This window comes from Pristis pectinata, chromosome 13 (genome assembly GCF_009764475.1).
Source record: "Pristis pectinata isolate sPriPec2 chromosome 13, sPriPec2.1.pri, whole genome shotgun sequence".
Classification (NCBI taxonomy): domain Eukaryota; kingdom Metazoa; phylum Chordata; class Chondrichthyes; order Rhinopristiformes; family Pristidae; genus Pristis; species Pristis pectinata.
Genome location: NC_067417.1, coordinates 12146733 through 12170455, shown reverse-complemented (window position 1 = coordinate 12170455; position 23723 = coordinate 12146733). Strand labels below are relative to the sequence as shown.

Here is a 23723-nt window from a genome sequence, read left to right as displayed (position 1 = left end):
GCTCTCTGTTCATACAGACACCCTCACAGTAGTAGTTTTGTTTGTTTGCATAAATGAACTGCTTTTTCTGAGGACAATAGTTTTAACTATTTGCAGCCAATTTTACGTTAGCACTGTGTATATTAAAGCTATGAGGACAGCGAAGGAAGCATGTCGCCCTCTCCTTGCTCTGTCACTTCACTCTCACAGCTGTATTCTCGCTCTCACTCTGCATTCAGAAACTTGGTTCTCTTCGGACATGGTCAACTTTTGAAAATGTGGGCTAGAAACCGTCACCTGTACAGCCACCCAGTTCTGTTAACGCAAAGTTAGCCACTTTCTCTGCAGCTAATGCTACAATGCAAGAGCTGATACTGTACAGGAGTTGGCCACCTGACCCATTACATCTGTTGGCTCTTAAGTAGTGCCACTCCCACTGACTTTCAAACAAGATATGTTGCAGCTTTTGGGACTCAACCCCAGGTTCAACAACTTTAGATTAAGTAGCATTTCCAGCATACAGTCCACAACCCTCTGGCAGTTTCAGATAACTATGCTGCATTTACATCTCTCATTACCACTGTGCTACCGATATTTAAAATCTCTAGCCCTCTACTTTATTACGGTCCTTCCCATTTTGTCTCTCCCTCCCTCCCTCTATTCTCCATTCCTTGAGACCTGTTTTATCTCTAACCATTCCCACTATATCTTTGAGCTGACGCATTATCTCAGTTTCTCTCTCTCTCCCTGGGCCTCCAGTTCATCCTCAAGTATTCCCCTTTTGAAGGTGGCCATGAAATCCGCTTCCACCATCCTTTCAGCCAGGACATCCTCGAATCACCACCCACCACTCTGTCCTTAACTTCCTACAAAGCTCCAATATACTGGGCTCCTCTCCTATACACTGGGCTTCCCCTTTTCCTATCTTCAGTCCTGACCCGAAACGCTGACCGCCTGCTTTTCTCCACGGATGCTGCCTGGCCTGCAGAGTTCCTCCAGCATCATCGTATTTTTCATCCAGATTCCAGCATCTGCAGTCCTTTGTTTCTCACAGCTCCAGCAAAGCTCAGTGCAGGCTTCAGCAACAGCAGTTCACCTTCTAACAAGATACGATGCAGCTTTTGGGACTTGACAGCAGGTTCAACAATGACAGATTTCCAGCATTCACTCCACAACCCTCAAGCAATTCCAGATAGTTATTCTGCATTTACATCTCCTGAGGACCGACCCTTCTTTCCTTATTGCCACCATCTTCCACCCTGCACCACCAAACCTCTATCATTTAGAGTCATAAAGAGATACAACACCAAGTTTGCACCATCAAGCCCCCATTTGAACTATCCCATGTTATTCTCCCCAGATTCCCAACAACTCCCCCCAGACTGCCCTACTCACTTACACACGAGAGACAACTTACAGTGTCCAATTAACTTACCAACCTTTGGAATGTGGGGGGAAACTGAAGCATGTGCACATGGTCACAGGGAGGACGTGCAAACTCCACACAGAGAATGCCCAAGGTCAGGATCGAACCCTGGTTGCTGGAGCTGTGGGGCAGTGGCTCTACAGTCTACGCCACTGTGCCACCCGAACTTCAGCCTTCCAGCTCTCCACCTTCACAGACCTTTCTATTTCTTCCCTCTTTCCCTCCCTTCATTCTCTGTGTCTTGTTTTATCCCTAATTATTCCCACTTCTGGCATTTTATCTTTGAGCCAAAATATTATTTCAGTTTTTCTCTCTCCACAGATGCTGCCTAACCTGCTAAGTATTTTCAGCATTTGTTGCTTTTATTCCAGATTGCAACTCGCTGCATCAAAACACAAAAAATCAAATACACGGTGATAAATAAAGTGATTTTTCAATTTTTGCCACCAACCTTACCTTTATCCAGGCTTTCAATTAACCACTGCTCAATATGATGGATGGAAACAACTTTGAATCTATTTCTTTCTGGTGGTCTGATCTATATTTTGCTCTTTGGATGGATTTGCCTCACTATTTGCAGAGGTCTGGCTTCTGTTTCTCAGTGGGCGATGAACAGAGAGGTCTCTGGAATGCTACTAATACATTTTCACTCCTCAAGTAAAGTTGAGTTTATTGTCATGTGCACAAGTACGGTGAGGTACAGGTACAATGAAAAACTTGCTTGCAGCAGCATCACAGGCACGTAGATTCAGACAAACAACACACATAAGTTATACATAAATTAAATGTAAATAATACAAGACAGTGAAAAAAAAGACTATGCAGAACAAGACATTAGTGCAAAACGAAACACAATCAGAGACAAGTCCACGGCAGTGCAAGAGGTGGTCTGTAGTGTTCCGTTGCTGAGGTATGACTAGGGTTGTGCAGGTTGGTTCAAGAACCTGATGGTTGTAGGAAAGCAGCTGTTCCTGAACCTGGTGGTGTAGGATTTTAGGCTTATGTACCTCCTGTCTGACGGTAGCAGTGAGAAGAGGGCGTGACCCAGATGGTGGGGATCCTGGCTTTACATTCAGAAATATTTTATGTGAACAACACTGAATTACCAAAGTGTACAGTGAGCCTTCACTATCCGCTGACTTACTATCTGCAGATCTGCATGCTCACAAGTTTGTACATCTATTACTGGGAGTGTTCATTAATGTTGTGCGTCACTCCACAGCTCTCTCCCGTGGTGTCTGGTGAAGTCATGATGTCTTGTGCTGGCAAGTAGTGAAATATTAACAGGCAATGAGCAGCCAGAGTCAGGGCTGGAAATGTGGACTAGGCTGCAGTGTGGACTGTGTATGTGTGGTGTAGAACAGGTTTACCAGGATGCTGAAGAGAAACACTATGATGCTGGAGGAACTCAGCAGGCCAGGCAGCATCTGTGGAGAAAAGCAGGCGGTCCAACGTTTCAGGTCAGGACCCTTCTTCAGGACTGAAGATAGGAAAAGCGGAAGCCCAGTATATAGGAGGGAAAAGCAGAGCAGTGATAGGTGGACAAAAGAGGGGAGGCGGGTGGGTACAGGATGGTGATAGGTAGATGCAGGTAAGAGACAGCGATAGGTAGGTGCGGGGGAGGGGGGAGAGTTTACCAGGATGCTGCCTGGATTAGAGGGCATGTGCTATAAGAAGAGGTTGGACAAACTAGGGTTGTTTTCTCTGGAGCAGTGAAGGCTGAGGGGAGACCTAATAGAAGTTTATAAAGTTATGAGAGGCATAGATAGACAGCCAGCATCTTTTTCCCAGGGTTGAAATGTTTAATACTAGAAGGCATGCATTTAAGGTGAGAGGGGGTAAGTTCAAAGGAGATGTGCGGGGCAGATTTCTTTTTTACACAGAGTGTGGTGGGTGCCTGGAATGTGCTGCCAGGGGTGGTGGTGGAGGCAAATATGATTTCCTCCATGGAATCTGCACCAGTTTCCATAGTTATAAGCAATACATTTCATTGTGACTTGGAATGGGCCTTGTAGTTCACTTGGGTTGGGGTTGGTTAAATATAACCAAAATATTATTGTCACTTGGGATTTTGCATTTACCTCTGCCTTATATACTTGGCAAGACAAGAGGGTTGACAGATTGTCATCCTAGGCATTGGAATGAAGCAGAAAACAGTAAATTATGTATTGGTATGTAGATAAACTTAAGAGGCTCTCGCATAGGCACATGAATGTACAAGGAATGGAGGGATATGGACCATGGGCAGGCAGAAAGAATTCGGTGTCATTAGTTTGATTAGTTCAGCATGACATCGTGGGCTGAAGGGCCTGTTTCTGTGCTGTACTCTTCTGTGTTCTGTGTGTGGCTGCAACGCGGATCAGGTGTGCATCTAGATCTGGTCACATCGGGTTCAGCAACGGGGGGAGGTTTGGGGCTAGAGCTGGGATTTGGAGTACTTTATGTCTCTGCTTGGTCTGACAAACTGAAAATCACACAGAAGCTGTGCTATCCACGGATGGGATTGTTGCTCTAAGTCATTTCAGCCATAGAATCATTGCCACTTAGTGATATCTGTGTTGTTCAGTCACCCACTGTTACTCCATACCTGTATCTCTCATGAATAACAAAGACATTTGGATAAATACATGGATAGAAACAGTTTAAACAGATATGGGCCACACGCGGGCAAATGGGATCAGCTTAGGTGGACACCTTGGTCAGCATGGACGAGTTGGGACAAACGGCCTGTTTCTGTGCTGTATTACTCTATGACTTGGTGTATGTCCCTTTAAGACTAAAAAAAACACTGCCCGTAACTAAACATGTCGAGTGGTTTGGCTCGGATGTCGTGGGAGATCTAGACTCTGATACTTATTTCTTCAAAATGAATTTTGTTGTTTTGCAATCCCTTCCTTTGAAGGGCTACGCAGAAAGCAATACCCTTCAACTGTAATGGACAGGAAATACATGCTAGGTACGTCGTTTGTATAAAACCAGCTGATTCCCAGCAACTACGGTTACAGTTAGAATAATTATACAGTCGAGGAGAAGCAAAGAATGGCCAAGTAAAAGGCAAAGACATATCTGAACGAGCTTTATTTTTTGCCACATATTCCAAGTTGTTAGAAAGTCAAAGTAGGCTTCTATTCATGAAAATCAAAATAAAACCTTTATTTAAAAAGAAACTTTTGTTTATGTTCATCTCAGATTCAAAAATAACCAGGAATGTAAGATGGTTCACAAAACCAAAAGTAAAAGGCACCGTAGATCTGATCAGCACCCAAAGTTCTTTCCTTGATTACTGGCAAATGACCACCCTAAGCTTGAGAGGGGTTTTAACACAACTCTGTGCTGCTTAATGTGATTCATGCCATTTGTGGGTTATGTGTTGGCACATGGCTACTCCTGTAAGATCGTAAGGAGATATCTAAATTGTGGTCCTGCAGTTTGCAAATTCTGCTATACTTTTGCAACATTAACTCTGCGTTGAAGGTGAACAAGGCACGGACACTTTTCATGATAGGACACTTGACCTAACACCAGGATGGGTCCCACAAGAACTCATTATTGACCTGTCTTGCTTCTGCTAATGTATTTAAATGTATCACTGAATTCTTAGTAAAGTTCATGACTTCAAAAGACACTGTTAACTAACCAGTTCCGGCAACACAAAACACTGTACACCAATCCTTCGACCTTACTATGTGTTTTGACCAGTAGAATGGAAAATTACAACCTCGAGAAACAGGAAAAATAAGATAAGAAGCTCTTGCTCAGACTGCAAGCAGAAATTATGGAATTGTCAAGCAATGAGAACAAATTTATTTACTTACAGTGGGTAAAGAAAACATTGCTCATTGTCCCTTGTGGCAATTTTGGGCCAACCTACTTTATTAAAAAATCCTTTCAGCTGAGGCCTGACCTTGATCTCATTTTGTTGGTCAATATATAGGTCACGTAGTATTACTGACCAGGGATGAATTTCTAGGCAGTCAACTTTAATCCCTGACTTTGTAAACTCAGCAATGCCCCCTCCACCCCCCACCTACGAGTTCTTAATCCTCATGACCTAAAACACAGGAAGTAGATTCATTAAAATTAGAGACAGAGATATAATGACAGCATCGTACACTGGTTGTGGTGAAAGTTAAAATAGTGGTCGAGTCTTTAATCAGAATGGAGAAAACAGTTCCCCAGGCTTGCCAGAGTTCCACAAATGGTTAAAGCAAACACTGTACGTGTTTTTACTGGCAAGCAAGTTCCCAGAAGAACAGATAGAAGTATTATCCTTGGAGGGAGAGCTGAGACTAAGGAGAGCACATTTTGTTCCAAGTACTTGCTTCCCATTGTCTACGTTAAAAACAATAAACAAAATGTTCCTTGACATTTGCTGTTTATAAAGATCAAATTTTACAACCCAACAGTTTTGCTGTGGTAAGGTCATTGGCAAAGAAAAGCCATTCGCGTTCTGGAGTGACTGCATTTATTTTAATGGGGACTGTGAATTCAGACGAAGCTGTGAGTCACTCCAGGACAAACAGGATATCACATAGGTTTGTTGCACATTTGCAGAGTGCTTTCCTTCCCCTTGGACTGAAAATAGGTACAAATCTTTAAAAAGCAAACAGAGAATGCTTGGCTAACGGTGTTAAGCTACATCATTCTTCAGATGCAGAGTAGGATTTTGGCAGGATTTAGCGCCTGTAGGTATAGAATTCAACTTTTTCTATGTAAAAAAAATCCTCCCAAACATCCAACAGAGTGGAGCTGGTAGAGCTGCTTCTTCACAGCTCCAGCGGCCTGGCTTCTGTCCTGACTTCAGGCACTGTCTGTGTGGAGTTTTCATGCTCTCCCTGTGACTGTGTGGGTTTCCTCTGGGTGCTCCGGTTTCCTCCCACATCCCTAAAACATGTGGGTCGGTGGGTTAATCGGCCACTGTAAATTGGCCCTAGTGTGTAGGTGAGTAGTAGAATCTGGGGGAACGATGGGAGTGTGGGGAGAATAAAGTGGAATTAGTATAAATAGGTGGCTGATGGTCAGCATAGCCTTGGAGGCTGAAGGGCCTCTTTCCCTGCTGTATCACTCTATGACTCTATTTTAAAACTCCTTTTACCCAGTAGTGGGAAGCATACCTTTGCTAAGAGCTTTATATCCACAATACCATCAGTTTGTTCTGAGTACACTGTTACTGAACAATATTTTAAAGTTATCCCATCATTGTTATTTTACACCCACAATTTCTGCTGGCAAATAATGCAGTTGTTCAAGTTTATCTGTGAATAGCTTTTAAAATAAGGAAGAAACTTAACATTAAGTACAAAAACAAACAGCATCCTATATCCCGTTGCTATTCTGTGTTATCCATTTAACCCCCGGAGCTACAGTTTGGTTTGGCAGTGTATGAGGCTCTCTCAACCCCACAAAAACCACTTAAGGGAACGAGCATGTTGGCAGGATTGCCCCATTCACAAAACTAACTCAATACTAGAGAAACAAAGGACTGCAGATGCTGGAATATCTAAATGAAAAACAGGATGATGCTGGAGGAACTCAGCAGGTCAGGCAGCATCTGTGGAGAAAAGCAGGTGGTCAACGTTTCAGGTCAGGACCCTTGGTTCAGGACTGAAGATCGGAAAAGGGGAATAGGAAGGAAAAGCAGACCAATGATAGGTGGACAAAAGAGGGGAGGCAGAGTGGGCACAAGGTGGTGATAGGTAGATGCAGGTAGGAGATAGTGATAGGCAGGTGCGGGGAGGAGGGGAGAGCAGATTCACCGGGGGATGGATCTTCCCTTCTCCTCCATTAGGGTGAGCAGGGAGCAGGAAACCACAAAGAATGAAAGCGAGCAATATGTAAATAAAGCCAATCCTTCAGAATGAAGAGATTCTGCAAGCAAGTCAACTTAGTCTCCTCCTTTGATGTATTAAGCTGTGCGTCTTAACTACTCCTCATGGTAATGAGTTCCAGATTCTCATCACTCTCTCGTAATGACATTCCTTCTAAATTCTTGGCGACAACCAATGACTTTCAGTTTTGCTCTTCCCCCTCAAGAAATAATCTCACTGTCTCCTTAGTCAAATTTCTGTGAACTTTAAACAGATCGGGCACCACAGTGGTGCAGCTGGTACAGCCGCTGCCCCACAGCACCAGAGATGTGGGTTCAATCCTGACCTTAGGTGCCGCCTGTGTGGAGTTTGCACATTCTCCCGGTGACTGCGTGGGTTTCCTCTGGCGCTCCGGTTTCCTTGCACATCCCAAAGACGTACAAGTTGGGAAGTTAATTGGCCACAGTAAATGGTCCATAGTGTGTAGGCGAGTGGTAGAATCCCAGGGGAGTTGACAACAGTGTGGGGAGAATAACAATGCGATTAATGTTGGATTAATGAAAATGTGTGCTTGATGGTTGGTGTGGACTTGGTGGGTTGCTTCCATGCTGTATGACTCCATGATTCTTGAATTGATCAATGGAAAAGTGACCTCCTGCGTTCCCCTCCGCTCACCTCATAGTTTCAGCAATTCTTATCATTTATTGGTGATTGCTATTCATCATCACACCAGTTTAGAGTGAGATAAAAGATTTTCTGTCAGCCTTGCCTATATGTAGATAAGGGGCCAGGGCATTTGTGAGTAAAACATTTATAAGACTTCTATTTTAGAACTAAGTAAGTCCAAAAGGGACGAGGTGCTACTGGAGTCGGTGGTGGGAATGAACTGGAGCAAATAAGAACATCGAACAGTACAGCACAGAACAGGCCCTTCGGCCCACAATGTTGTGCCGACATAGTTAATCCCTCCTACCTACAGAATGCCCATATCCCTCCATTTTCCTCTCATTCATGTGCCCATCCAAGCCCCTCTTAAAAGCCCCCAAGAGGGCAGGATATAACCATGGTAAAGGCTAGTATAAAGATATGAATTAAAGGTGATTTTGGAGGATAGAAATTAAAAGGACAATATTGGCAATGACACAAACCAGTAAAGATAAATACTTAAAACAGTTATCTTTAGTTCAGGACAAACATATCTGTACACCAGGGAAAAAAATGATGATAAGGGGCCTACCTGCACTGCACTTTCTCTGAAGCTGTGACACTTTACTCTGCATTCTGTATTGTTTTACCCTGTACTACCTCAGTGCACTGTGTAATGAATTGATCTGTATGAATGGTATGCAGGACAAGTTTTTCCACTGTACCTCAGTACAAGTGACAAAAAAAACCAATTCCAATTCCATACCAACAACATGGATAATTGGGGATAACACAACAAAGAAGAATGCAGAGATTAGAAGATAAATTAAAAACAATTAGTGAGACAAAAAGGAACTGTCAAACTAAATCATTAAGAAAATACAGCAAAATAGTCCACAGGTTCATAAGGAAAAAGGATGTCAGAGTGACAAAAGGATCCCAAAGAATAAACATGTAAAATATTCTTAAAGCAGCTAAGTGGTAAAAATATCAACTAGTTACTTTGCTTCAGTATTTACAGGTGGACATGACACCGGATGAATGGAAACAATATAATTGCTTTTGAAATAGAAGAGAAATATTAAATAAATTATTCATCTCAAAGAGGATAAAATCCCTGTACCAGACAGATTTGATCCACAATGTTTAATAGACTTAGGGAAGAGTTAGCTGAGATACTATGACATAGACTGGGAGGGTGGGGAAAGCTGCGGTGTTGGGTGACAGAACAGCTAACATGTAATTTAAAATGGGATAGCGGATACGATGGATGAAATACAGACTAGTCTTCTTAATACTGGTGCAGGAAGCAAACTGCTGGAGGAACTCAGCAGGTCAAGCAGCATCTGTGGAGGCAAAGGGATAATGGAAGGTCCAAATCCGTGAGCAAGAATAGGTGTTAACAACCACGATCCAGGTCCATCAATAAGTGGTTAAGTATTTAACATATTGGTCCAGGAAAAAGAGAAACAACAGAGAAGCAGACTGAATGGAACCTCAGATTTCTGCCCCTCCCTTATTCAGAAGGTTGCATTCAAAGCTTTCCCCAAACTCGTTATCCTTTGAAGTGACTAATGTGGCCCTCCCACCTCACCATCTAATTGGTCAAACTGAGAGAAGTTTCTGGAAGGTCACTGCAGGGGTATGACTAATGCTGATCAGCAGGTCAGAGCAGCGACAACTCTGTCCTGGTGGTCGGCAGTGAAGACCCTCGACAACAGCCGGCGAGGACCACAGCCAACGAAGGGCGACTTTGAGAGCTCCAAACAAGGGAGCAAAGACGGCACCAGCACCAGGTGAGGACGGAGACCGATCTTCATGAAGAGCAGAGAACCCTGGACTCCAGGAGCCCAGTGAAGATACCTGTGTCCTGCCCCAAGTCCACCAACAGTGTTTGGAACTCGGACAGATAGTTAAAGCCTAAGTTAATTATTACATTATTGCACGTGCACGTGTGAATAAAGTTGCATTTGCACCGGGATCCGACTTGTGTCCTTTTGTTTACCTTGGAAATATAAAGCACCTGTGTAAAACACACTTTAAAGGATATTGGTTAAAGTGCTCCGAAAATGTGGGAACAACAGCAACATCTGACTAACAGCAACCAAGACCTTGGATTAAAATAACCACTGACCACCAAATCAACTCCAGACTGGACACACTCAGGGTGCATCAGAACTTAAGATGAGATCTCTTTATTAGTCACATGTACATCGAAACACACCATGAAATGTACCTTTTGCGGAGTGTGTTCTGGGGGCAGCCCGCAAGTGTCGCCACGCTTCTGGCACCAACATAGCATGCTCACAACTTCCTAACCTGTACGCCTTTGGAATGTGGGAGGAAACCCACGCAGACACAGGGAGGACGTACAAACTCCTTACAGACAGTGGCCAGAATTGAACCCGGGTTGCTGGCGCTGTAATAGCGTTACGCTAACTGCTACTCCACCATGCCTGCCCTTCTGTGCAAATGTTCCTTACTTAACCAAAGGTTTCCAAATTGTCTCAGGTTTCTGCAGACATTTTTCAAAAATCCCTTCTGATAAGATTCTCTAAGGATCAAATCATTTCATTACTAGAACCTTCCTATTTCCCCAAATTCTGAAATAAAAGCATTTCTCTTTTAAATCATCTTCTTCCCTTTGGCTTCTTGAAGACCAATTTAGAACTCTGGATCCTCTGTGTCGTGGATCTTCTCATGCGAGTTGATGTGTGGAAGCTCTGCTACTCGTAAATGATTGTTTGGAATAAGAAACCTTCATACGATGCACAGGATCACAAGAGGCTGCAGAGGGTTGTAGACTCAGCCAGCTCCATCATGGGCACAACCCTCCCCGCCATTAAGGACATCTTCAAGATGCGGTGGCTCAAGAAGGCGGCATCCATCACTAAGAACCCTCACCATCCGGGACATGCCCTCTTCTCATTACTACCATCAGGGAGGAGGTACAGGAGCCTGAAGACCCACACTCAACGATTCAGGAACAGCTTCTGCCCCTCTGCCATGTGATTTCTGAATGGGCCATGAACCCATGAACACTACCTTGTTATTCCTCTTTTGCACTATTTCTTTAACACAGTAATTTTTATATCTTTATGTCTTGCACTGTACTGCTGCTGCAAAACAACAGATTTCCCGACATATGTCAGTGATAATAAATCTGATTCTGATTCCTTCATGCAGCACATATAAATCGAAGACACATTTCTGAAGGTCACCCAACATGAGCAGGATTCTCCATAGTTCCTCTCTGTTGACAAGGGTTTTCAAAGACAAAAAAGGCTGAAGGGAATCCTTGCTCTGTGACCGATTAAAGTGGAGGACGAGCACCTGAGATGGAACTGAGAACCTAGAGTCTCTTCGCTGGGAGGAATGTAGAGGCACATCAAGCACCTCCTGCAGCAGACCTTGCATTCCCCACAACGGCCTCACCTCCATCCTCCATATAAGGGTCCATACAAGAGGAGTAGCAGCAAGTCATTATCAACCCCAAGGGACTGCCCAAGGAAAAGAGGAAGACCACATTCACGGGCTCAGGAGGGTTGGAATTGCCACTTCTGTATTATGTGAACACATTGATGACGTTCCCTTTGGATCCTGCTTAAACCACCCTTGTCTTTCAAAGTTGCTGAACCCCAGGGAGCTTTGCCTTTGGGTTTTGAATGAATTCCTTTGAATGCATTGTTAAGTGAACCATGAGCCATGAAATTAGGCTTCTGACAAGGGTTACATCCCAACTTAGAAAGTTAACAAAAAAATGAACAACGGAGTAGGTGTATTTCAAGCACAGGTCAGACTGATGGTTTTATCCTTATTCTCCAATGAAAGGTTTTCCCAGAGAACATTCTTTGATACAGTGCAATTAAATAACCTTGATGCTATGAAATAGCAAATGAGCTCCAGGAGGATATTTTGCCTTAAAGCCTTCATGTAAAGGGATTGTATCAAATTAATTGGGTTTAAAGCTCACAAACACAATTCACGCCAGAGGTCAGCACTGCGTGGCTGCAGTGATGCAAAAGGAACAAAACGCAGTCATTTGTTGTGGAAGCTCGATGATGGGATTGGTGTGCCCAGAATGGCACCGAGAACCTTGACTCTATCATCCTTTGAAAGAAAACCTTAAAATTTTTGTAACTTTCAAAGTGAGGAATTCACTTTTAATTTGAGTAACACCGGCTGCTCAGATTATTGCGTTCAATATAGAAGATATCTTTTTTAGTCACATGTACATAGAAAGACACCATGAAATGCATCTTTTGCGTAGAGTGTGCTGGTGGCAGTCCGCAAGTGTCGCCATGCTTCCGGCGCCAACATAGCCTGCCCACAACTTCCTAACCCATACGTCTTTGGAACATAGGAGAAAACCGGAGCACCTTGGGGAAACCCACACAGACACGGGGAGAACGTACAAACTCCTTACAGGCAGCCGCCGGAATTGAACCTGGGTTGCTGGCGCTGTAATAGCGTTATGCTAACCGGCAGAGTTCCAATCATGGTCGTTAAGTTAATTAAAGGACTTAACAGTGTGGAAAGAAGGACATTGGCAGCACCAGTGTCAAGAGTGGGCAAGATTCAGGGCCATCAGCTGTACTCACCTCCACAGATTCAGTTCCGCGAAGGTCTTCAGAATGGAGTGTGCAGGCACTGAGAAAGTCTAGCAGTCAATGCTTTTGCATGCATTTGGAGCTAGTAGCCACAGGCAAATTCCCTCTGCTGGGGGAGTTCAGGACAAGCAGACATAAGCTTAAAATTAGAGTTATAAGACCTTAAGGCACAGGAGCAGAATTAGGCCATTTGGCCCATCGAGTCTGCTCTGCCATTCAATCATGGCTGATTTATTTTTCCCTCTCAACCCCATTCTCCTGCCTTCTCCCCATAACCTTTGACACCCTTACTAATCAAGAACCTATCAACCTCTGCTTTAAATATACCCAACGACTTGGCCTCCACAGTCGTCTGTGGCAATGAATTCCACAGATTCACCACCCTCTGGTTAAAGAAGTTCCTCCTCATCTCAGTTCTAAAAGGACGTCCTTTTATTCTGAGGTTGTGCCCTCTGGTCTGAGACTCTCCCACCACTGGAAACATCTTCTCCACATCCACTCTATCCAGGCCTTTCAATATTTGGTAGGTTTCAATGAGATCCCCCTCATCCTTCTAAACTCCAGTGAGTACAGGCCCAGAGCCATCAAACGTTCTTCATACATTATCCCTCCCACCGCTGGGATCATTCTCGTAAACCTCCTCTTGACCCTCTCCAATGCCTGCACTTCCTTCCTAGGAAGCACTTCTTCCTACAAAGGATAGTGGTAATCTCAAACTCCCTCTCCTGAAATGCTGTTGAAATTGGGGACTTAACTAAAAAGTTCAGAACTGTTATTGAGGAACTTTTGTTAGACAAGGGTGTTGGGGTTAATGAACCCAGGAAAAAGGATGGAGTTTTGGTACAGAGCAGACTGTGGTCTAACCTGTGGAACTGAATGACCTCTTCTTATTCCTCTGCTGCTGGACTAATGCAACTTTTAAAGCTTTTTTGAGGTTTTATTTAGGAAAGGTAACTCATTCTCAGGAAGTAAAGGGTTAAGAAATTGTGACCAGACATATAACCAATGAAAAAATACCACGCACGCAAGCCCCTGACTCAAGACCAGGTGGTTCTCCTAAACAATGAGTGTGAGGTTTGTCTTAAAACAATGAGTGTGATGGTTGTCTTTGTATCTTAGGCTCCCCAATTTAAATTGGTGTAGCCGCATTGTTTAAATGTGTGACAAGGACTGTATAAATTAATGCCTGCCCCTCTGTATTGTGGAGACCTCCGATGAAGACTTTGCATGAGAGTTAGAGGAGAATTTTCCTTGGCAGTATACTGCTAATAAACACATTTTAACAGAATTAATCTATGGCACTGTGTGATTTTGCAGCAGGCAGGAGTGGGAACTTAAAATTGGGATAACAATCCCAATTGCCGGTGGTGAACTTCACCTTGCGCGGATGTCCCATTATTTACCTTTTTGTTCTCAAAGCTCACCTAATCTTGGACGTCTTCAGAGCAGTCAGACCTTGCAGCTGACCTTAAGGCAATTACACAAGATACTTGTGCCTGGTAGTTGGCACTTGGCTGAGTCCCAGCTCCACCATGCAGAAGGTAACCAGAGTCCGTGTTCCTAAACTGAACTCAGCTAGTTCTTAAAATACCATTGATATTTGTAATTAGCACCTCCGTGACCATGCGAGGCAGCCCATTGTACATATTAATTATTCGGTGCCAAGAACTTCTTGGCATCTATCCAAAACTTTCCTTGAATTTGTACATTAGATGCCCATGCTTTCTCAGTAACTGGCTTCAATCCATCAAATTTCTATGCTGCATCTATTCTGACACTTCGGATCTCTTGCTCAATCCTACTATTCCCAAGCCATGAGCGCTGGAACTCCCTACCCAATCCTCTGCACCTCACCTTCCTCTTTGAAGCATGCTTTACACCCCACCCCTTTGACCAAACCTTTGGATCCTCATCTTATTTTGTGGCTCAGTTTTAAATCTTGTTTGATGATGCTCCTGAAAAATGTCTTGGAATGTTTAATTATGTTAAAGGCTCTGTTTAAGGGCAAGTCATGTTACATAATGGCCTGGATTTGGCAGTAGTAATTATGGTTAATGAAACCAACAGAAACTTCAGGATTTTCGCATGTGAATAGTTTAACATGGGAATCCTGAAGTTATTATCAGTTAATCTAGTGAGTTTTCACAGGCTACGCTGTTTATAATCATTTCCAGTCAATCAAGGGAAATTCTGAGCTGACGTGAATTTCAGAGAATTTACATAATAAGCAGAAAACGTTACGGATCATTACAGGGGACCTGAGGGAGTTTTCAATGGAATAACAAGCCATTATTACTGTTTAACCCCAAAAAATATCATAATTTCCTCACTTGAATATATATCTGTCTATACTTCCCGCTGTCTTGGGAAAGCAACCAACATAATCAAAGACCCCTCCCACCCCAGTTATTCTCTCTTCTCCCCCCTTCTATCAGGCAGAAGATACAAAAGCTTGAAAGTGCCAGGTTCAAGGACAGCGTCTATCCCGCTGTAATAAAACTCTTGAGTGGACCTCTTGTACACTAAAGATTGACTCTTGATCTCTCAATCTACCTTGTCATGGCCCTTGCACCTTATTGTCTACCTGCACTGCATTTTCTCTGTAACTGTAACACTTTATTCTGCATTCTGTTATTGCTTTTCCCTTTGTACTACATCAGTGTACTTATGCTTGGAATGATCTGTCTGGATAGCATGCAAACCAGTTTTTCACTGTATCTTGGTATATTTGACAATAATAAAACAATTCCAATTCCATGTGTGGTCTACCAGATGCATGGTACACATCTTTTGATGCTCTCTTTAGAGTTTTACCTGCCCAAACCTGGTTAGACACACTAAGTGCTATATCTATTTTAATAACTTAGTATTTTCTTGTATTCTAGGCCATGCACGGCATTCTCCCTGACCAGGAGCAGCATGTGGGGCCTGATATTGAGTTTGGTCAACAGAAATCATCCACAATGTGCACCAGTTTGGCCTCCATCAGCACAGCAGGCTGGGTTACCTGGGAGACCGATGGTGCTGACTGATTCACAGAGCCAATACCCGGTTTGGGCTCGGTGATGACCTGGCAGGTTGAATCCAGGTGGGTGAGCAGAAGGGTGTGTGACAAGGAGGTGGCTGATGGCAGAGGTCAGTTTTCCTGCCACAAGGGCTGATCTATCATGTGTGTGACATGGCCACCTCATCCACAAAAGGCCCTCAGATGTAAGACAGGCAGACGGTGGACAGGAGGTACAGAAGCCTGAAGTCCCACACCACCAGGTTCAGGAACAGCTACTTTCCTACAACCATCAGGTTCTTGAACCAACCTGCACAACTCTAACCTGACCTCAGCAACAGAACACTACAGACCACCTCTTGCACTACCATGTACTTGTTTTTAAGAAGATGTCTTTATTAGTCACATGTACATCAAAACACACAGTGAAATGCATCTTTGCGTAGAATGTTCTGGGGGGAGCCCGCAAGTGTCGCCACGCTTCCAGCACAAACACAGCATGCCCACAACTTCCTAACCCGAATGTCTTTGGAATGTGGGAGGATACCGGAGCACTTGGAGGAAACCCACGCAGACACACGGGGAGAACGTACAAACTCCTTAGAGACAGCAGTCAGAATCAAACCCAGGTCGCTGGCACTGCAATAGCGTTACGCTAACCGCTACACTACCATGTTTTTGCACTAATGTCTTGTTTTGCACAGTCTTTATTCTTCACTGTCTTGCATAATTTATATACAATTTATATGTAACTGATGATCTGTGTGTTGTCTGTACCTACGTGCCTATGATGCTGCTGCAAGCAAGTCTTTCATTATACTCTACCTCACCGTGCTTGTGCACATGACAATAAACTCAACTTGACTTGATTTGGGCTTGATAGGTCACTGAATAGAGGCTGGCTTGGATTGGTACACTCCTTCAGCACATTGTGACAATGTTCCTCCTCACACAGGGGTGGGGAGGAGAGTATGTGACCCAGAACCAGAAGGCACAGAAGATAAGTTGCACCTTTTGACCTCCCCACAGGCCAAAACCTTTTCTGAGCCGGAGGAGAGCCTGAGTGATGTGCCGACCAAGCTGCTGGTGCAGAGCTTGTACCTTCTCCCCGTGACTACCTGCTTTCGCTCGAGTGCTCAGATTTCCTCCCACAACCCACAGCTGTGCTACCTGCCAGGTTAGTTATTACTGTAAATTACCCCTAAGTTAGGCAAATGGAGTTGATGGGGCATGTGAGAAAGAACAGGTACAAGGATATAAGTGGGGGAATGGTATTTATGGGAGTGCTCTTGAGAGCTAGCATAGACTCGATGGGCTGAATGGCTGCTTTCCATGTCATTATGAAATGCGAAATATTATGGCTACCTCAACGCAACCCAGCATCAGTTCGATCAAGGATTGTTGACCTGAAACATTAACTGTTTCCCACAGATATCGTCTGACCCACTATTTCCAACGTTTTCTGTTTCTATTCCAGCATCCCTCAAGGCAGTTCCCACTGTATTCCACCTCCACCATAACCATGCATGGAGGGGTATGAACATCACAATGAATGGACAGAAACTAGAGCACAACAGACACCCAGCTTAACTTGGCATTCCTTTGACCAAACACTAATGTACATAAGTCACCTGAGCAAGAAACTGAAGGTCAAGGCAGGTTCAAACCTACACTCTTCTGTAGATTCTTGGCATACAGACTATGCTGTTTACAATCATCTCCAGCACAATCAAGGAAGTTCACACATAAGTACACACTAGGAGCACATTATGAGCCGAGAAAATTAACTACAATCCAATGATTGCCCTGGTGCTCCCTGCCAATACACCAGTGCTCCAACTAGTCTACTGGATGGTCCCTGTGTGTCTCAAATACTTCTGTGGTTCAAAGCAAGCTGGTAGAGGCCAATGCATGGGTCAGCTCTCTGGTGGTGATTTAGCAGAGTTAATCTTCCTTTCTGAGTGTGTGCGCTTGCTGGTCAATTTAGAATGCAGCTCCAACAATTAGTTAGGAAGGATTTTGGTCTCTCGAGGAAAGAAAGATGGAATATAAACATCAGAAAGACTTGCTGCGACAGACAAGAACCTCAGTGAGATCACACCTGGACCTCTGCAGACACCTTCTTCCTTATTTAGTGAGGAGAAGGTCCATCAAATTGATTGCTGAGATGAATGACGAAAGATGTAGCAAATTGGGCCGATACTCATTGGATTTTAAATGAATAAGAGGTGACCTCATTAAGATATATATCATCTTGAGAAAGTTGGACAGGATAAATGGTGACAGGATGTTTCCACTGGTAAGGGAAGTCTGAAATTGGATAGCACACTTTCAAGGTAAAGGATTGCCTAATTAAGATGGAGAAGAGGAAGAATTTCTTCTCTCAGCAGTGAATCCTTGGATTTCTCAACCTCAGAGAGCTCTGAATGCAGTGCCACTGAAAATATTCACAGTCAACTTTTAGGGCTGCTGAGAGTCCAGGGTGATGGGGAAGAGGCAGGAAAGTGGAGTTGAGAAGATCAGATAGGCTGTGGTCTTATTGAATAGGATCAAATGACCTATGGCCAACTCCTGCTCTGAATTTTTATGCCTTTACCTTACACTCGAACATTAGCAGATCAATCAGCACTCAGGTGAGCAAATCAAAACTTAATCTGCATGATGATACAGGTGTGAAGGTTTATCCATCACTTAGCACAAGCAAGCTCAGATAATGGGAGGTAATGCCAAGATTCAAAGTAAAACATAGGCATACAACAAATCTATCAAAATCTAGAATGAACCACAGAACCATACAGCACAAAACAGGCCCTTCAGCCCACCATGTTATTAGCATTTCTGGTTCTGACTGAAAGATTAGCTTGTCATTGCTGTGCTTTACTTCACAGTTCTCGAGTTTATTCCCAGCCATGACCACAAGATGCAAGTCACGTGCAACTGAACTATTTCTTTTCACTGTTCAAAAGAAAAGTACCTTATTGCTTCTGCAATCCGGGCGCTCTCTTTCCTCCTGTCACTGGATAACCTGCCAATTAGGTAGGAGTAGTCGAGGCCACTGCAGAACACGCTCCCTACTGCACTAAGCAGAAGCAGCTTGCTGTCATCGGCTGATGCATTACCAAGTGCCCTCCGCACCTCCTTCATAATCTGCAAAGACAACAGCAACATTTTTTATTTTCAAAAATAAACTTCTTTCATAATAAAAATATATACAAAAGAAGAAACAGTGCAAAACCTTTACATTCATGGTCATTATATTCAGTAATGTTAAATTATTTTTTAAACTACAGCACCATTGTTACTTATGTGGGTCCCTGGGGTGATACACCATTTCAATGTTTGAGGGGCTTCCCCACTTGACTCAGCCCCTCCATCTGTGGTCCTTCCCCACAGAACCTTTGCATTGGCTGCACCGAGCTTCAGTGCATCCCTCAGCATGTACTCCTGCAGCCTGGAATGTGTCAGTCAGCAGCATTCCCTGACGGACATCTCGCTGTGCTGGAAGACCAACAAGGTTCAGGTAGACCAAAGGGTGTCGTTCACTGAGCTGATGATCTTCCAGCAACACTTGATGTCTGTCTCAGTGTGTGACCCTGGGAACAGCCTGTAGATCAGAGAGTCCTCTGTTATGCACCTGCTTGGGGTGAACCGAGACAAGGCCCCTTGCATCCGTTTACACAACCTCTTAGCAAATCCACAGTCTGTAAACACAACAGTAACATTCAACCATTGACACCAATAGCAAGTGAGGAACGGTAACAAACCTTGACATTCCTTTCTGCCTCTCTGGTTTTCACACACCTCTAAGTTACAATTTTTGGGGTAAATATGCCATATATCACTAGTATTAACAAAAAAACATTGGTGCGCATTTAACAAATAAACAAGTAGAGAAAATGCCACTCACAGAATAAAGCAGGGAATATTCCGTGCTTTAATTTTAAGCCACCCTTTATTTTAGTTTCATTTGTTGAGCACTTTACCCAGAGTATCACGGTGATGACCAAACCAGATTTTTGCATGTTAACCAAGGAAGCATTTTGACTTCTCTTTTCATGGAAATGGAGGAACACACTGAAACCACATCCCACAAGTCACAGCACCACAGAAGGAGGTCAGAAATAGGCACAGGAATAGCCCCAAGCCTGCTCAGCCATTTCATAGAATGATTGGTGATCTTTCACCTTAAGTCCATTTTCCACCCAATCTACATGTCCCTTGGTTTCTTTCAAGTCCAAAAATTTATCAGTCTCAACTATGTCCGCATTCAATGATTGAGCCTCGTCAGCTCTCTGGGGCAGAGAATCCAAAGGTTTGTAATCCTTTGAGTGAAGATATTTCTCAATATCTCAGTCCCAAATGGTTGACCCTTAATCAAAGAGTCATGAGTTATACAGCACGGAAACAGGCCCAACTCGTCCATGCCAACCTAAATGTCTATCCGAGCTAGACCCATTTGCCTTGTTTGGCTCATATCCCTCTAAACCTTTTCTATCCATGTACCTGTCTAAGTGACCTTTAAATATTGTAATTGTACCCATCTCTACCACTTCCTCAGGCAGCATGTTCCATGTACGCACCACCCTCTGTGTGAAAAGCTTGCCCCTCAGGTCCCTTTTGAGTCTTTTCCCTCTTACCTTAAATCTATGTCTTCTGGTTTTAGACACCGCCATTCTGGAAAAAGACTGTGAGCATTCACCTTATCTACACCCTTCACGCTTTTATATACATTGATAAGGTCAGTCCTCATCCTGCTATGCTCCAGGGTAGAAAGCCCAGTCTATCTAGCCTCTCCTTCTAACTCAAGCCCTCCAGTCCCCATAACATTCTCCTGAATCCTTTGCATTTTACGGCATCCTTCCAATAGCTGGGCAAGCACAATACTCACTAATGGTCTCGCTAACGACCTGTACAGTTGCAACATGACGTTCCAACTCCTGTACTCAATGCACTGAGCGTTGAAGGCAAGTGAGTCAAACTCCTTCTTCACCTTCTTCTATCCTGCGACAATGCCCACTAGTTTTACAATCTCCACCGAAGAAGCATCCTCTCAGTACCCACACTATTACCCCTCCACTGAATCTTCAGTTTAATGGGATCAACTCATTCTTCTAAATTCCAGTGAGTGTAGGCCCATGCTTCTCAGCCTCTCCTCGTTGGGCAACACCCCTCGCTTCAGGAAGGAGAATAGGTGCATGCATGGCTAAGAAGTTGGAGCATTTGATGGTGAGGAGAACACAGGATTCACAGCAGTGAAGGGACGGACAAGGGAGTAATGTTGGCTGCTCAAGCCCCTCAACTGAACAAGACCCACATTAATTACAGGCTTTGTCATAGAAATGGGTGGTTCAGGCCTCAAAAGACTTGCTTTGCAACAGAAGCAGGATTCTGAGCAGAGTTGTTCACAGGAGGAACACATTCATGCAAAACATTGCTAGTTTGTAGGAAGAAGAGTCCTGACTGGCACAGTAGTGGACTAAAGGTTGTCCATATATGCCCTAAAGCACACGGCCATGCCTAAAGTGTCTTGGTGCTCTGCTCATCAATCTTCTCAATGAAACAGCAGAACTAGAGGGCTCTAACATTAAATAAGTTGCTTTTGCCAGATTCAACAGAAGATCAGACACAGTGAATCCTGCTACCACATCAAGAACTCTAAACAGTCCAGATGCAGGTTTTCGACCTGACAATTCCTTTCCCTCCACAGATGCTCCCCAACCACTGAGTTCCTCCAACAGACTGTTTGTTGCTCCAGATTCCAGCATCTGTGGTCTCTTGCAACTCTAACCCTAAATATTCATTCCCTCCATCACTGGCACACAATAACTGCAGTATGTACTGTCTACAGAATGCATTGCAATCACTTGCCCAGACTTCTTCAACAGCACCTCCAAAATAGCGAACTCTATCACCAAGGAGGGGCAAGGTGTCTGGGAACACCACCACTTACAGGTTCCTGACTTGGAAATGTATTGCTAATCCTTTATCGTCACTGGTTTACCAGAAAGATTACAGCAATTCAAGAAGGTGGCTCACAACTACCTTCTCAAGGGCAATTAGCATCTGGCAATAATTGTTGGCCTTGCCAATAATGCCCAGGTCCTGGAAAATTAATAAATAAGAATGAGTGAGGGGTCCACAGATCAGCCACTTGCCCAGAATTCTATTTTCAAACAGATTATCAAATTGTCAAGGCTGTGTTGTAAAATGCACAAGTGTTCTCACTGTAGAGCAGCTAACTGATTCTGAAGAACACTCCGCATTTGTCATGTCAATGTTGGACGAATCACAGGTGGTGAGGAGTCAGCGTACAGGAGCGAGGCAGGACACCTGGGTGAGTGGTGCGGCAACAACAACCCCTCGCTCAACGTCAGTAAAACTAAAGAACTGATCGTTGACTTCAGGAGGGGGGAAGGAGGGTGAAGATGCGCTGGTCCACATTGGTGGATTGGTGGCAGAAAGGGTCAGCAGTTTTAAATTCCTGGGCGTTAACATTTCGGATGACCTGTCTTCGGGCTAATATAAATGTTTAAATTTATTTTAAAAAAAAATTTATTTACAGCGTGGTAACAGGCCCTTCTGGCCCAACGAGTCCGCGCCGCCCATTTTAAACCCAAATTAACCTACCCGTACGTCTTTGCAATGTGGGGGGAAACCGGAGCACCCGGAGGAAACCCACGCAGACACGGGAGAACGTACAAACTCCTTACAGACAGCGACGGGAATCTAACCCCGATCGCTGGCGCTGTAATAGCGTCGCGCTAGCCGCTACGCTACCATGCCTAATCACAAGGGAGGTGCGCCAGTATCTTTACTTTCTTTGGAGGTTAAGGAGGTTTGGCTTGTCACTGAACACTCTAACAAACTTCTACAGATCTACAGTGTTCTGAATGGTTGCATCATGCTCTGGTACAGCAATTTGAATGCGCAGGAACTTAAGAAGCTGAAAAGAGTAATGGACTCAGCCCAATACATCATGGGCACATCCCTCCCCACCATCAGTAGTATCGACGGGAGGCGCTGCCTCAAGAAGGCAACATCCATCATCAAATATCCCCACCATCCGGGCCATGCCATCTTCTCACAGCTACCATTGGGCAGGAGAACAGAAACCTGAAGTCCCACACCACCAGGTTCAAGAACGGCTACTTCCCTTCAGCCATTCAGTTCTTGAATCAACCCGTACAACTGTACTCACTACCTCTGTATAGTAACACTATGACCACTTTGCACTACAATGGACTTTTTTTGTTCTGTATTCTTTCTTGCATAATTTTTGGATAATTTATGTATTATTTGTTTTTCTTGTGAACGTTGTGTAACTGACACTATGTACCTGTGATGCTGCTGCAAATAAGTTTTTCATTGCGCTTGCACATACATGTATGTGTGCATATGATAATAAACTCAAATTTGACTTCAATGTTCCTTGGGTAGCACATGTCAAAAGGGTGAAAACCAGGCAACTAAAACAGCACAGCATTCAGTGACGCAGGTGTAAGACCACCGGACTCCACGGACTAGTTAAAGATATGGATTGTCAGCATAACGTTCGGGGGCTATAGGTGGATTTCTGCAGTCTCCTCATTAACACAGAGGGTCACAGTTGCTTGGTTCTACATGGCAAATAAACCATTGGCACAAAGGGGAACCACAATACTAACACACTGTTTGGAGAACATGTAATAGATGATTTCACTATTTGTGTCACTGCAACATATCAGCTCACTAGGTAAGGGAAAGGAACTTTGCAAAACAGTGACACAGGATCATGCATTGATGTGGACTGCAGATTGAAGTTTATGTTTCAAAATAAGCTGTTGGGATTTGAATGCTTTCTACAAAGGTCAGCATTTACTGCCTGACCCCAACTACCTTAAAGTTTGATGCAACCAAGTGGCTTCACAGGTCGTTTCAGAGGACTTGGGACTGGAATCATCTACAGGACAGACCGATGAAAAATGGCAGATCTCCTTCTCTGATGAAGAGGTAAGTCTGAACCAAAGGGGTTTTTAGAAAAATCTAACAAGTTTTATGGTCAAAATTATTTTAATTGTACCAGAGTTTTATAAACTGAAGTTAAATTCTCAAACTATTATCCTGTAAGTTAAAATGATGTTGGTTATCAGTGCAGTAAAATAACCATTACATCAATATTCTTCAAAATGGGCCCTAACTGGCACTAATATGAAGATATCATGGATTACTGAATGGATACTCGCTCTTCTTATTGCACAGATAAGTTAATTTAA

General features: G+C 43.8%; 1 protein-coding gene across 2 annotated transcripts in view; it reads right to left on the bottom strand.

Annotated features, from left to right (window-relative positions):
• LOC127577229 (chromodomain Y-like protein 2) overlaps positions 1–23723 on the bottom strand; it is a 126168-nt gene that overhangs the window by 18339 nt on the left and 84106 nt on the right. For both annotated transcript variants that reach the window (XM_052028231.1, XM_052028232.1), the window contains exon 4: positions 18446–18618. In XM_052028231.1, coding sequence (XP_051884191.1) covers positions 18446–18618 — 173 coding nt within the window. The remainder of the gene's footprint in view (positions 1–18445; positions 18619–23723) is intronic.